Source organism: Oncorhynchus clarkii, chromosome 16, assembly GCF_045791955.1.
Source record: "Oncorhynchus clarkii lewisi isolate Uvic-CL-2024 chromosome 16, UVic_Ocla_1.0, whole genome shotgun sequence".
Lineage (NCBI taxonomy): Eukaryota > Metazoa > Chordata > Actinopteri > Salmoniformes > Salmonidae > Oncorhynchus > Oncorhynchus clarkii.
In genome coordinates this window covers 48,260,241-48,275,363 of record NC_092162.1, presented here as the reverse complement: position 1 = coordinate 48,275,363, position 15,123 = coordinate 48,260,241, and the positions used below count along the sequence as shown (strand labels likewise).

The window sequence follows — 15,123 nt, the reverse complement described above, 5'->3', positions numbered from 1 at the left end:
TTAATACGACTGCGTGTCCGACAATGTTAGGTGGGCGAATTCCCAACAGCTGTTCCAGGACCAGTTCCAACAGAATTTGTATTGTCTTTTTACTTTGGGATTGGGTAGGACAGGCTGATCCCAAGTCAGATGTTAATGGCTATGGTAACTCGGCGGTAACTCCTGCACCCCTCTTGATTTGCATCACAAAATAGTTACCAAATAATAAAGTGAATCAAATGAGTTAGGATATAGTCTAATATACACTTTCTTACATTTTATCTGACAAAAACATATTTTCCCATTCAAAACAACGAAAAGCGTGGTATCACAGAGAGTGGCACTTCATTGAACCAATGACAAGTCTGACTTTAGCGGGGCGCATTCACTCAGCCAATTGAAATCGTGATATTCCTGCACATGCCAGTTTCGCGGCTAAAGGATTTGGCGGGTAAACCTCAACTCTTGTTCTGATCAGCTGGAATAATAGCACAAAATATCATAGCTGATTTGGGGCTCAGATGATACATTTTGTGCACGGATAATAGTCAAGGTGTTCATTGAAACGATCCATATGATTCGTTGATCGGATATGTAGATTTTTTGGGTGAATATTTGTCATTATTTCAGTTTTGCGGTATTGCTTCCTGGGTGTGTTGACCAAAACGAGTGGGTGAAGAACTGAGTTTGCTAGTACTGTATCTCGCTAGCATGCTAACTTGCCCAAATTTTGTCATTTTGAAATAACGCATTATATAAATCAGGTTATTTATTCTTCAAAGGGAAACTAGACGTTCTGGGTAGTGCAATTTTGTTAGGAAGTGTAATAAGTATTTAGATTGTTGACTTGTTGTAGCTGATGTTTTGCTTGTGAGCTTCGTATGAAACTGAGTTGTGTTCGAAGTTAACCCTGAAGCGAATACAACCCAATTTCTTGGCTAACAATACTAACAAGCCAGCTAGTTAACTAACTCGCTAAACTTTTCTAGGTCGTTGGATACAGTATTCAATTAACTCTGTTCGCTAGCAACACAGTAAGCAAATTATTATCATTATGTTTACAATTTGCTCCAAACTAACGTTGATGTAAATCAACGTTAGCTACAGTAAATAACTAGTTAGCTAACGACAATGGACAAAGGGAAGGAGTTGCTATATGTGGCCTCGCCGCAGTCATTGGAAAGATGAAAATACCTAACGTTAGTTAGAAAAACTTCGCAGCAAGTTAGCACGCTAGCTGAACTTGGTGCTGGTTTATTACACTTTTTTCAACTATCAATATACCATAAGTGTTGCTGTATTGTATGGTTTCAGACGAACTACTGTATATTAGACTGAAGCTGTCAGAAACCTCAACCACTGTCTCAACGTTATTTTATAGCTGGCTAATTTGTAGGAATCACGCCCTATATTTGACCTTTGACCATACATTTTCGAATGAGTCAGCTTTGTTGGAGCTTGATTGTCAGCAAGATACTGTTAATATTAGACATGTTTAACCTCAGTATTTGAAAGCCAACTCTTTCAATACATTTACACTATTATGCACATACATTAGAGATGACATATGTCAAAAGGTGCTAATACTACCATACCAAGCCATTGGACTTGAATTCTGCCCCAACACGATCTAGGGGACTAGAGCACCCCAGTTGTGTGTGCGATGTCAGAAACGCTCCTATCAGGTCAGACGTCAGAGGATCTATTGGTAGACTTTGAGTCTCTTCTGAATGCTGGGAGTATTGGCCTCTCAGAGGACCACCAAATAGTCATCATCTCCACTCCCAGCAATGTGGGCTTCAACTCTGCAGTCCCCAGCAACACTGGAGAGATCCTTCTGTTCGCCACCCCCCAAGGCCCTGCAGATGTGGTCCAGGACCAGCGACGGCCAACTCTGGGACGACCACCGGTAGTTAACTGACCGTTTTGATATGGGTGTTGGCCAGAGTGTGACTAGGATAAGGTTATCCCTGTACACTGACTACAGAAAGTGTGTCTGTGTGAGAAATAATTATCTGTGTGCATCTATACTAACATTTGACCTTGTTCCCCCCCTTTTATAAATTGTGTTTCAGGTGAAGAGGAAGCTGGACTTGGACAGTGATCACCAATATGTGAGCACCTCTCGCCCCCCTTCTCTTGGGAGAGCCCCAACATCCACACCAGCACCTCCTAGAGGTACAAGACACCCTGTTTTACATTCACAACTTAAATATAACTATTAATGATAGTTCAGTTATAACTATTATAATTTTGGCCAAAGGAATGAAAATACTTGTATTTATTACCTGTCTCCCTTTCTCTCTCAGTTCCAAAGCTTTCCACAGAGAAGTCTCGCTATGACACGTCTCTGAACCTGACCACCAAGCGCTTCTTGGACCTGCTAGCCCAGTCTCCTGACGGGGTGGTGGACCTCAACTGGGCCTCGCAGGTCCTGGAAGTGCAGAAGAGGCGCATCTATGACATCACCAATGTCCTGGAGGGTATCCAGCTCATCTCAAAGAAATCAAAGAACAACATACAATGGCTGTAAGTCTGAACTCTTGTACTGTACATGCAGTATGACAATATGTGTTCTGGTCTTTCTGGCCGCGGCTTTTGCAGAGCAAGGGGAACAACTTCTTCAGTGTCTCAGAGCAAGTGACGTCACCAATTGAAACGCTATCAGCGCACACCACTGCTAACTAGCTAGCCATTTCACATCGATTACACTTACAATCCTCATTGTGCTGGCCTCTACAGATATGAGTCAATGCATACATCAGTGATTTCACAGGATATTTGTATTAGAAACACTTTATTCCAATATCCTAACTATGAGGTCATTCTGTTGGTCACAGGGGGAACCGTATTGATGAAGCGTCTGTTTCCCGTTACCAGGACCTACAGAAAGAGGTCTCTGACTTCACACAGGCAGAGGAGAAACTGGACGAGCTCATTACCAAGTGTAACCTTCAGCTGAGACTCCTCACTGAGGATACCCAGAACAAGAAATATCCTTTTGTCTTTTACATTATTTTTTTTTACTGTACGTGTTTGAATATGCATTATAGGGCCGTTTTCTTTAACATAATGGCACGCTGGGTTATGTGATGTGCCAGGATCTGCGGAAGTCTTTTGACTCTCCTGACCAGCTGGTGATGGTAATCAGAGCCCCTCCAGAGACCCAGATGCAAGTCTCAGAGCCCAGTGAGGTATGTGGGAGGGTAAAATAACAATGGACGCTTGCTCAAGACTCTTTTTCTGGACCAAATACTGTATTCCAGGTAATGTGGTTTAAACTTCAACCACAACTGTTGATTTGTCTTCTGTTATTCTTTTGTCATCTTCTGGCAGGGCTATCAGGTCTCCCTGAAGAGCACTCAGGGTCCCATCGACGTCTTCCTGTGTCCAGAGGACAGTTCTGGTGTCTGCAGCCCAGTGACAGGCATCAGCCCAACTAAAGCCACAGACCAGACAATGCCCCAGGATGCAGAACAACCACAGTGCAGCACCACACAGGAAATTACATCAACAGCTGCGTCTCAACAGAACTCCTCCCCTCTGCCATTATGTCGTGAAGCGGGTAAGCTGCTCTCACTAGTGTCACACTGTCACCCTGAGATTCAGGAATGTCTGAGATTTCTCCAAGAAATACATTAACATTCCCCAATGGCTATTTGCTGTGGTCACTAAAAGTGCATTCCCTTTACTTCTGTCTTTCAGAAGCATTCCTGGAAGGCGACCCGTTCCCCAACCTGGGAGTGCTGCCGGACTTTGACCTTTCACCCCTGCCGTCCTCTGACTTCCTCGGTGGGGAGTGCTTTGGGAACCCACTGGATGGCTTCATCAACCTGTCACCTCCACAGAGCCAAGACTACCACTTTGGTCTAGAGGAGCACGAGGGCATCAGCGAACTGTTTGACTGTGACTTTGGGGACCTGACCCCACTGGAGTTCTGACAATGTGGTGGAAAGGAAAACCCAAAGAACTAGAATGAGGTTCTGTTTCTATGGGAACACCCCATACCATCTCAGAACAAAGAAGCATACCCAAGTGGTTAAAATACAGAATTGTACAGCACAGACTGTACTAGCACTTAAGTTGCTTAGCAAAATAATTTAGTTTTAGTTGGCTATTTAATTTATTTATATACAAATCATGTTTTTGTACAGCTTCTTTTTTTAATTTTTTTAAGTGGTTTGCAGGTGTATTTGTGGGATATGGATGTGATTATCAGCTGGAATATTAGCATGTAATGCTAATAATGAATTTGTTATGTTAGAGATTTTAGCCATAGTCTCAGGTGAAAGGAACAGTGACTTTTACAGTAAGAGTTGGAGTTCAGATGCATTTTATAAAGTTGTGCAGTATGTTGGCAAATGGTAATGGGAGGATATACACTGAGTGCACAAAACATTTAAGAGCACCTGCTCTTTCCGTGACATAGGTGAATCCAGGTTAAATCAAATTTAGGAAGGTGTTCCTAATGTTTGGTATGCTCTGTTTATATTCCCAATATTGTTTTATTTCCCCTGGTGGTGTTATTTATTTCTCTGACCTGTGGGTGCCTATTACAAACCCTCCCATAAGCAAATTAATTACAAGGCACACACACATTAATGGTCGGACTGTCTCAGCCTTCAATTTGATTCTCTTGAAATGGCAGCTGAACTAATAGTAATTTTTTAATGTGAGGTATTTTGTTTATTTTGTCATTATCATGAACCTCATCACAACTATTTTCTGCAAGACTCATGTAGTGCCTTATAAAAACAAACAAAAAACAATCAGGATGTCTGGTGGATGGATTGAATTCAGGTGTTATGCTGTGTGTAAAGTTGAGGTGTTTATGAAAGTGTTCGATTTGAATTTCTTAACCGCATGTTATGTGGATGACTATTTTTGGGGGGCAGTCAGGCTACTGTTCTTGAAAATGCAGCCACTGTGCTAACAACGCAAGGGAAACAAGGAAACGAATCACGATGTTCTGTGCTTTGTTTTATAACAATGTTACAAGATTAACATTTTTGCCACAAATTCCGTGGTAAAAGTAATTACTTGTAACAATCTAACAAATGGTTTCAAGCATGTGCTTTGCCTCAACTTAGTTTTTTAAAGAATAAAAACATTTTGATTTGACCCTACAAAATGTGTTAAAAGCAAGTTCTGCAGAGAATAGGTATGTCAACTAAAATATGACTGAAGTTCAGTGAGGAAAAGCAGAGGTACTGATGAGACTATGTTCCAAGCATTCCTATATGGCTTGTCATAAATGTACATCAGTAACACAAGGCCTTGAGCAATGAGTCAATCATCGGTTGACTGTTAATTTTCTAGTGGAACAATGTCTCTAAGAGTTGATAAAGATGTTTATCTGTATGAGGGGATGTGCAGTACCTGTTAATTTATGTTCTGCTATGCTATGCTATGTTGGCCCCCTGCCATTGTCCCCTCCCAAGTTGTAGCAGGTCACGTCGCATTTGCCTACAGTGGCACATAGTTCTCTCTCATCACAGACCGGTTCTCACTCTAGGATGAGCAGTCTGTCCCTGGAAGTTTCAAACAACGAGGGGAATTAAGACATGCTCACCATGCGATACACACACCAGCAGCAAACAGGTCTGTTTGATCAGTTTCTCACAACAGGAAAATAATCCTGCAGCAACAGGAAATGTGGTTTATAATTCATCAACATTTTTATAGAGGATACATTTTTCTTTAGTGCAAATCACATCTGACATTTTTAAGTGGAAATTACAAAATGTTGAAGCATTTATAAACTAACTGTCCAGTGTTTCCAAATTTCTATGAAATATTACCTATTACTTACAATATAAGTGAAATAGTTTTCCTTTCAAGAAATGCTAAATTAGTGTCAAAAAGCAGCTTTTCTGTGTTGGATTGGTGTAGGCGTACCCCAACAGAATGGTGTGGATGCATACCGGTCATTAAAAATGCAAGTCGGCTGCTGATTGGCCAGCTCATAGTATTTTTTTAAACGTTCTCTTCGAGATACGAGTTTGAAGTTGTTTTTTTGAAGTGTTTTTTTCTACCATTTATGCTTTGGCCACAAATACGAATATAGGACGAGTCAACAGCATTATTTAGGTTTGAGTTAACAGACCATTAATTTTTAAAAGTGAGATTTTCACTGGACAGTTACTTTAAATCTTGAATACACTCTGCCTTTGATTTTCCTGCTGTGCATCTATACTACTTGTCTTTCTCATATGTTCAGAAACTTTAGTGTAAAGTAGATAAATAAATGCATATATTGATAGTGTGGTGTGCTTTATCAAATGTATCCTCATAAATCCATGCTTTGTGTTTAATTCTCTTTTGAGTCTGTTAAATTCTGTTCAATGAGGGAACCATGCTTTTGAATATTTAGTAATGTATTTTCTGTATGTCATTGTTATGCCATTGTTTTTATTTCACCTATTAGCATTTGGCAATATACAAATAACAAATCCATGAGATTACAATTCAATGTAATTGATACAAGGATATTGGGCTGGCAATGGCATATTGTAGGAGCAACACTACTGTCCTTTGATTCCGATTGCACACAGCACAGACAGATACACACAATTCCTTGTTAAATAGGGCTGTACTGCATTCCTGTCACACAATGTTGTCATAGCCATTCAGCAACAGTATGATTGAGCAACTGTTTAAAAAAAATACAATATATATATATTTTTTTAATTAAGGAGGTATCAGCTGTTATTTGAGGTAACATCACTGTCTCTTCTTATTGAGAGATGCTAATAAATTAACTACACCAGAAACTATTCCGACAGGCCTGAAGGTTATTCATTAAACACTCTTTATAATTATAGGCAGCTAAAGGTTTTCAGAGAAGTATGTGACATTTGTCACAAGATGTCTTGAGTTGGAATAGCTATCAAAAGTGCAGTGTAGTGTGGCCTATAATCTTTCTCCCACAAACACGGACACACTCTGTTTCACTTGCAAATATACAGTGCATACCCCTCTCACATTGCCCTCCAGCGGTGTGTTTTCTTGCAGAGTGTACATGTCTATGCTGTTTGATAAGAGAAACGGTTTGTCTGTGTGCTTCATCTTCTTGGTGTCACTCTGTTTATTCCCATGGGCAGATCTGAGGCTGAAGCATGTCAATCTGGAAGTCCATGACGACCACACGGCCCACCAGACACAGGGCCTGAGCTCCAGGCACCTGGTGGTACGGCGCGGGAGGCCTTTCAAAGTCACCATGCTGTTACATGGAAGAGTGTTCAACCCACAGATGAAGACACTCATCTTTACTGCCCTGCTGGGTAGGCTACAGGCCAATATTTGATGTGAACTCTTTACGCTTTTCCTAGCAGTTATTTGTTATCGCCTCTCTGTTAAAAGCTGTTCAGGACATATGATGAAAACATTTTTTCTGCCGGTTATTGCCTGTGGCTATTTCTCACCTTTTCTGAATGTTCTGCTGTATAGGTGGGCTGTCTGTTGAAATCCCTGTCATGTTGTCAAAGGATGAGTCTATTTCTCGGTGGAGTGCCCATATCCACCCATGGGAGAGGCATTCTCATACTGTCCACGTCTGTTCCCCTGCTAAGGCTCCTGTGGGACTCTACGACCTCCAAGTCCACATTGTGTGTCTTGATGGGCAACGCAGCTTCACCATAGGAAGCTTTGTCCTGCTGTGTAGGTTAATGTGGTGGTGATGATGATGATGGTGATGACCACTACTGTTATCATGATTTACTGGGATTTTGTATTTTTCAGATGATACAGTGTACATCCCTTTTGAAGACCAGAGAGATGAGTACGTTAAAAAGGACTTTGGATTTTTGTACATGGGCACTCCTCACAATGTCATATCAAGACCATGGTCATTTGGCCAGGTAAGTAGCTGCAAAGAAAACCAACCTTAATTTATTGTTAATCATTGTGTCTCCTTGAGGACCCTACAGTAGTAACCCGATCCCCACCATCTCCTCTTCCTCCTGTGTATAGTATGAACAGGGGAAACTGGAGATTTGCCTTAACATCCTCCAGGTCAGCCCACAACACAGCAAAGACAAGCAGGGAGATGACCTCCTCCGTGCAGACCCTGTCTACATCTGCAGAGTTGTGTGTGCCGTGGTGTGTAAACTGTTGTGCACTTTGATAGTTACAAGACCTCAAATATCCGCAGATACTAGTCAGTTATGTTCAAAATACCTGAGTGTGTTCTCACCACACCACCCTCTGTCTATGACACACACACTCACAATGACTTTCCTATTTTCTTTGTTTAGTGTCTGTGTTTATAACTGTTTATAACCAGATCAATTGTGAAGATGATCGAGGTGTCTTGAAGGGGAACTGGTCAGGAAACTTTAAATATGGTGCAATGGACGGGCAGCGCAGACATCTTAAAGCTCTGGGGCCGATCCAATTTCAGCCCTGTACGGTACGGCCAGTACTGGGTCTTTGCCTCAGTCATGTGTACAGGTAACTGACATTTGACAATCCATTTAAAAATTATTCACCCTTAGAGGTCGTTCCAGTGGCAATATACAACAGTAAATATCATTGTCTTGAGTTGTCTTTCTGTGCTTCTTTCTTTTTTCAGTTATGAGAGTTTTGGGGATCCCATCAAGAGTTGTCACAATCTTTAACTCCACCCATGACACCAATGGAAGCCTGGTCATCGAGGAATATTACACCAACACTGAGGGGGAAATCAGCATGTCCAAGGACAGCATATGGTTGGTGTTCAATATCTCTACATGTCATATGTTTGGATCTGCAACAAAGAGCACTTTGTTTTCTCTCAGTCATCTAGATGGTTTCATAACAATTTATAGTATTTTGTGCAATTGTTTATGTCCTAAATAAATAAATAGATTTCTGTGTCTATTTCCAGGAACTTCCATGTGTGGGTTGAATGCTGGATGTCACGACCAGACCTGGGCCCAGGGTTTGATGGGTGGCAGGTATTGGATCCAACTCCCCAGGACAAAAGTGGAGGTCAAATACCTCATTCTATTCAATAATCACTTTCTGTTAGATCATTAAGATGAAAGCTACTGAAGACTGTGCCGTTTTAATTTCATTTTGACCTTTGACTCTGAAATATCTGATCGTCAAATGTTTGCCTTTTCAACCGATGGCCTATTGATCAGATCTGCCAATTGTTCTGACATGCCTTTGAGTGAATAGAATGATAACATCTGCAACACTCTGCGGGAATATTCTGCTGTGGTCCGTGTCCAGTGAAAGGCATCAGAAAGAGACGTTATGACGCCTTGTACGACGCTCCATTTATATATGCGTCGGTCAATGCGGACGTTGTCACTGTGATAGTGAGGGATGGGCTAGTGTTGGGGAGGAGTGTGGACACGCCGAGGATCGGATCTCACATCCTCACTAAGAACGTGGGCTCTGATGGACCCCAGAGCCTCACCTGTGCTTACAAGTGTAATGAAAGTAAGATTGCGCTAACATCATGAAATCACACGCAACTGTAGAACCATTATTCTGCTGTCAAGATGCAAAGGTCTGACAGGACTTGTCTTTTTTTCATGCAACATGTGAAAGAGGTTGGTTTTAGTTTTTCCATCATCTTTTTCTAATTTGTTTGTTATGTATGACATTTTTTGTTGTTGATGTTTGTTATCACACCTGGCCTTTTCTCTATCCGTAGCAACAGTTCAGAGTTTGGAGGTTTCCCTGAAGATTGACAAAGTGCCAACGATGGGGGAGAACATTTGCTTGTTCATCACAAACAGGGCGAAAGTCCCCAAGGTTCTGAAAGAACATGTCAATGCTCAAACCGAAGAATACAACGGTAGCCCACAAGGCACGTTTTGGGAGGCCGATAAGCAGCTTCATTTTGCACCATGAGCAGGTAATGAGTCACAACGTTTCCCTTGTCCCTCCTCCAAGATAAATATTTCATCATCTGTTTCGATTTAGACACCCTCTATGCTCGACACTGCTTACATTGTTACTGTGCTTCTTCCAGTTCTGTCGGTTCATCACCAGATCCCATACTCTGAGTATGAGAACATGCTTGTTGGTGAGGGCTTGCTGAATGTGGCAGTGGTCATAAAGGATGAGCTGACCAAAGAGCGAGTCCTAGCATCAGAAGAGTTCAACATCATCGCCCCACAGATCTCTATAGAGGTACAGGTTGCTCTCTAACAACGTATCTAGTCTTTATTGTGATAACTCTGGCTCTGACGTACCTCCCAGAGGTCCTGAAGTGCTTTTATTCCACAGGTCGTTGGAGGGGATAACATTCAGCAAAAGAAGGAGCACAGTGCCCTGGTTTCTTTCACTAATGGTTTCGCTATGCCCTTGAGCAGTGCTGTGCTGACAGCGGAAGGCTCAGGTTTGTTGGAGGGCAAAGACCAGACAAAGTAAGTGATCTATAGGGTCTTAGCAACAGCGGAAGGATCAGGCTTGTTGGAGGGCAAAGACCAGACAAAGTAAGTGATCTATAGGGTCTTAGCAACAGCGGAAGGCTCAGGTTTGTTGGAGGGCAAAGACCAGACAAAGTAAGTGATCGCCACCGGAAGACCAAAAGACTGATTATATTCTAAACTATTCCGATTAAAAACAAATAAGCTCTGGCTGAGCTATATGGAACACATTTAACACTTTCTTTGTTTGAATGACAAAGGAAAATCTGTTGTTCCTGTGGCTTGAGGAAAGAATGTGGTCTTGATATTCACCAGGTATGCTCTTCTTGATTGTCAGTTTCATGGAACGGAATGTAAGTGGTTGCATCATGAGATCTGACCTCTCACTAAAAAGGTCACACAGGTTGTAATGCCTGTCTCAGACTGTAAGACGACAACATGCAAAAGATATGTACTGGTATAGACAGGGTGGTTGTTTGGCAACAAAACCGACGTGTGCGCAACTATGGGAAAAAACACAGGATTGGGGTAGATTGTTGAAAACATGTAAGCTATTTTTCGTCTCCAATGTTTATTGAAAACATAAATACATTCGCACAATGAGCACCTCTCTCTCGAATACATCGTTGCAGTTGTTGGTTAGCAAGCTAGCGATTTTTTTTGCCATATTTGCATTGACATGAAATCAGTCAGAACACCTCAAAACAAGACATATTATCAAAAACAAGATGGAAACGAGCCATTTCCGATTCTCCGCATGGCAGTTTCTGGTCATTCTTACTAGAAAACTGGTTAACCAGAACTCGCTGACCATATGGAAGCGGACACATCGTTTTCGTGAAGTTGTCAGTTTACTCATCTATAGGGTCTTAGCAACAGTGGAAGGATAGGGGAGCTCAAAGATCTTATCGTGACATCCTGGTTTAATTTCATCCAGTCATTCCTTGTCATTCTCTACTCCAGCTATTCTCTAATACTATTTTGTTCCTCGTAGGGTGTGCCTCCCGCAGCCAGGACAGACCATTGAGAGAAAGGTTTCTTTCACCCCCACCACAACCGGCACCAAACTGGTGCAGGCAAGCCTGGCTTACAACAACAGTTCCACAGCCATCAGAAGCTTCCACAAAGTCTCTGTTTTTGCATAAAGCTCACTTTTTGTATTTCTCTGCCTGGTAAATTAATATTAAAATGCTCGTTCTATTTCTTAATTTCTTGTTTTGTATTGATAGGTATTACTGCACAGTTGTAGCTTAAGCTAGAAACAGGAGCATTTTGCTGCACATGCTATAACATCTGCAAAAAAATGTTTACATGACCAATGTATACACCACCGTTCAAGGGTTTGGGGTCCCTTAGAAATATCCTTGTTTTTGAAGGAAAAACACCTTTTTTTTGTCCATTAAATAACATCACATTGATCAGAAATACAGTGTAGACATTGTTAATGTTGTAAATTACTATTGTAGCTGGAAACAGCTTGTTTTCTATGGAATATCTACATATGCGTACAGAGGCCCATTATCAGCAACCATCACTCCTGTGTTCCAATGGTACATTGTGTTAGCTAATCCAAATTTATCATTTTAAAAGACTAATTGATCATTAGAGAACCCTTTTGCAATTATGTTAGCACAGCTGAAAACTTGTTTTGATTAAAGAAGTAATAAAACTGGCCTTTAGACTAGTTGAGTATCTGGAGCGTCAGCATTTGTGGGTTCGATTACAGGCTCAAAATGGCCTTTCTTTCTTCTGAAACTCATCAGTCTATTCTTGTTCTGAGAAATGAAGGCTATTCCATGCGAGAAATTGCCAAGAAACTGAAGATCTCATACAATGCTGTGTACTATTCCCTTCACAGAACAATGCAAACTGGCTCTAACCAGAATAGAAAGAGGAGTGGGAGGCCCCAGTGCACAACTGAGCAAGAGGACAAGTACATTGGCGTGTCTTGTTTGAGAAACTGACGCCTTACAAGTCCTCAACTGGCAGTTTAATTAAATAGCACTCGCAAAACACCAGTCTCAACGTCAACAGTGAAGAAGCGACTTCGGGATGCTGGCCTTCTAGGCAGAGTTGCAAAGAAAAAGCTATATCTCAGACTGGCCAATAAAAAGAAAAGATTAAGATGGCCAGAAGAACACAGACACTGGACAGAGGAACTCTGCCTAGAAGACCAGCATCCCAAACACTCAGGAACATTCACTGTCTTCCTGGTAAGCAACTCCAGTGTATATTTGGCCTCATGTTTAGGTTATTGTCCTGCTGAAAGGTGAATTTATCTTCCAGAGTCTAGTGAATAGTAGACTGAACCAGGTTTTCCTATAGGATTTTGCCTCTGCTTAGCTCCATTCCGTTTCTTTTTTATCCTGAAAAACTCCCCAGTTCTTAACGATTACAGGCATATCCATAACATGAGGCAGCAACCACTATGCTTGAAAATATGGAGAGTGATACTCAGTAATGTGTTGTAATGGGTGTCGTCGTCTGAAGAGGAGGAATCGGACCAAAGCGCAGCGTGGTAAGTGTTCATGACTTTTTATTTGAAAACTGAACACTATAACAAAATAACAAAGAGAATAAACAAAACCGAAACAGTCCTGTCAGGTGCAGAAAACACTAAACAGAAAATAACTACCCACAAAGCATAGGTGGGGAAAAGCTACCTAAGTATGGTTCCCAATCAGAGACAACGATAGTGAGCTGTCCCTGATAGAGAACCATACCTGGCCAAAACAAAGAAATACAAAACATAGAATGCCCACCCAAATCACACCCTGACCAAACCAAAATAGAGACATAAAAAGCTCTCTAAGGTCAGGGCGTGACAGTTGTATTGGATTTGCCCCAAACATAACACTTTTTGTATTCACAACAAGGTCAAATGCTTTGCCACATTTTGTGCAGTATTACTTTAGTGCCTTGTTGCAGACAGGATGCATGTTTTGGAATATTTTTTTTCTGCACAGGCTTTCTTATTTTCCCTTTGTCAGTTGGGTTAGTATTGTGTAGTAACTACAATGTTGTTGATTCATCCTCAGTTTTCTATCACGGCCATTTAATAACTGCGTAACTGTTTAAAGTCACTATTGGCTTCATGATGAAATCCCTGAGCGGTTTCCTTCCTCTCTTGCAACTGAGGTAGGAAGGACCCCGGTATCTTTGTAGTGTCTGGGTGTGTTGATACACCATCCAAAGTATAAATAATAACTTGTCCATGCTCAAAGGGTGTCTGCTTTTTTGTTTTACTCATCTACCAATAGATGCCCTTCTTTGCGAGGTATTGGAAAACCTCCCTGCTTTGTGGTTGAATCTGTGTTTGAATTCATTGCTCAGCTGAGGGACCTTACATATAATTGTATGTGTGGGGTACAGAGATGAGGTAGTCATTCAAAAATCATGTTAGACACTTATTGTACGCAAAGTGAGTCCATGCAACTTATTATGTGACTTGTTAAGCAAATGTTTACTCCTGAACTTATTTAGGCTTGCCATAACAAAGGGGTTGAATACTTATTGACTCAAGACACTTTTAATGAAAAACATAATTTAACTTTGACATTATGGGGTATCGTGTGTAGGTCAATCTCAATTGAATCAATTTTAAATTCAGGCTGTAACACAACAAAACGAGGAAAAAAGTGAAGGGGTGTGAATACTTTTTGAATGCTCTGTAAATTCAGCTCTTCAGTAGGAGGAACTCACAGGCATGCTCTTGTAGGTGGTGAGTGTATTGGACATTTTGACAGTGCTCTTCAACAAGCCTATTAGGACAAGGGATACAGATCAGCTTATAGAGGACTTGGGTTGTGTGTAGGGGAGAGGGGTACGTTGAGCCACTCTTGTTTCTATGAAATCATACACAAAATTAACAATATGATCAAATATTTAGGACGAGGTCATCAGTACCTGAAGTCTATGAAGGAAGAACCATGGAATAAGTGGTACGCAAGTTAGGTCCAAAAACTGCTTTTCACCAAGTCAAAATGATTTATTGTGTTAAGAGGTTTCATGATGCTTGTATCTAAACCAAAGTAGATTGTTTTAAGATTGTTCTGTACATCATTTGGGGTCTCAATAAGCTTCAATATGAGGTCCTAAACCTAGCATGAAAGCACTTCCTTTCAGGTGTGCGGGCTAATATAGTCTAAATATTTGCCTTGGGGTAAGTTGATTCAATGGCCATGTGGTAATTTGAGCCAGTGGCAAGTTGAGCAAATGTAATTGTTTTCTTCCCAGGCATAATGCAAATAATTATGGCTGGTATATGAGGTAACAACAGGGCCTGGCCTTTGTTAAAAGTATATATATATATATATTGTAAAAGTGTTTGTTATGAGTTAAGCCTGTGTTAAATGATGCTTAAAATGATTAAAAGACCAAACGTATGGTATTGAATTGTGTTTGGGAAAGAAAGATAGACATGGTTTTAAAAAGGTAGTGGTAATATTTCATTCAGTACAGAAATGTGTAGGTGGCTTAACTTACCCTGTCCTGCGGCTCAACTTACCAGCTGTAAATTGTGCCAAGATATCACTTTCTTTGGACAAGCTATATTTTCAAAACTGTAACAACAACATCCTGAAATATATGTAGATATCTTGGAAATAATCATATATTTCCCTGTACAGAGTGATGCTGAATGTAAAAAATGGCTCAACTTACCCCAATCTCACCTATTGTGTAGTAGGCCTACCTGTTATGATCTTGAGTCATCACTAGATGGAAGCATTGAAGTTCCTCAAAATTCATGTCGCCCCCTTGTAGCTGTATGTGTTTG

General features: G+C 41.0%; 1 protein-coding gene and 1 pseudogene across 1 annotated transcript; both read left to right on the top strand.

The window, feature by feature from the left end:
• The first annotated feature begins 428 nt into the window (after window positions 1–428).
• Window positions 429–4,748, top strand: LOC139367674 (transcription factor E2F1-like). The gene is made up of 7 exons (XM_071105957.1): window positions 429–1,888; window positions 2,055–2,157; window positions 2,289–2,508; window positions 2,820–2,972; window positions 3,059–3,173; window positions 3,316–3,544; window positions 3,685–4,748. Exons 1-7 carry the CDS (start codon window positions 1,643–1,645, stop codon window positions 3,918–3,920), a joined length of 1,302 nt encoding a protein of 433 aa, XP_070962058.1. The 5' UTR covers window positions 429–1,642; the 3' UTR covers window positions 3,921–4,748.
• An 804-nt stretch (window positions 4,749–5,552) lies between these two features.
• Window positions 5,553–15,123, top strand: part of LOC139367332 (protein-glutamine gamma-glutamyltransferase 2-like) — a 33,452-nt pseudogene continuing 23,881 nt past the window's right edge.

What these genes read in the sequence shown, in the direction of transcription:
- LOC139367674 (XM_071105957.1), top strand. Translation starts at nt 1,643, where the DNA reads ATGTCAGAAACGCTCCTATCAGGTCAGACGTCAGAGGATCTATTGGTA. An exon ending in CACACCAGCACCTCCTAGAG is followed by an intron (nt 2,158 to 2,288) that starts GTACAAGACACC and finishes TTTCTCTCTCAG; the next exon opens with TTCCAAAGCTTTCCACAGAG. An exon ending in AAGTCTCAGAGCCCAGTGAG is followed by an intron (nt 3,174 to 3,315) that starts GTATGTGGGAGG and finishes ATCTTCTGGCAG; the next exon opens with GGCTATCAGGTCTCCCTGAA.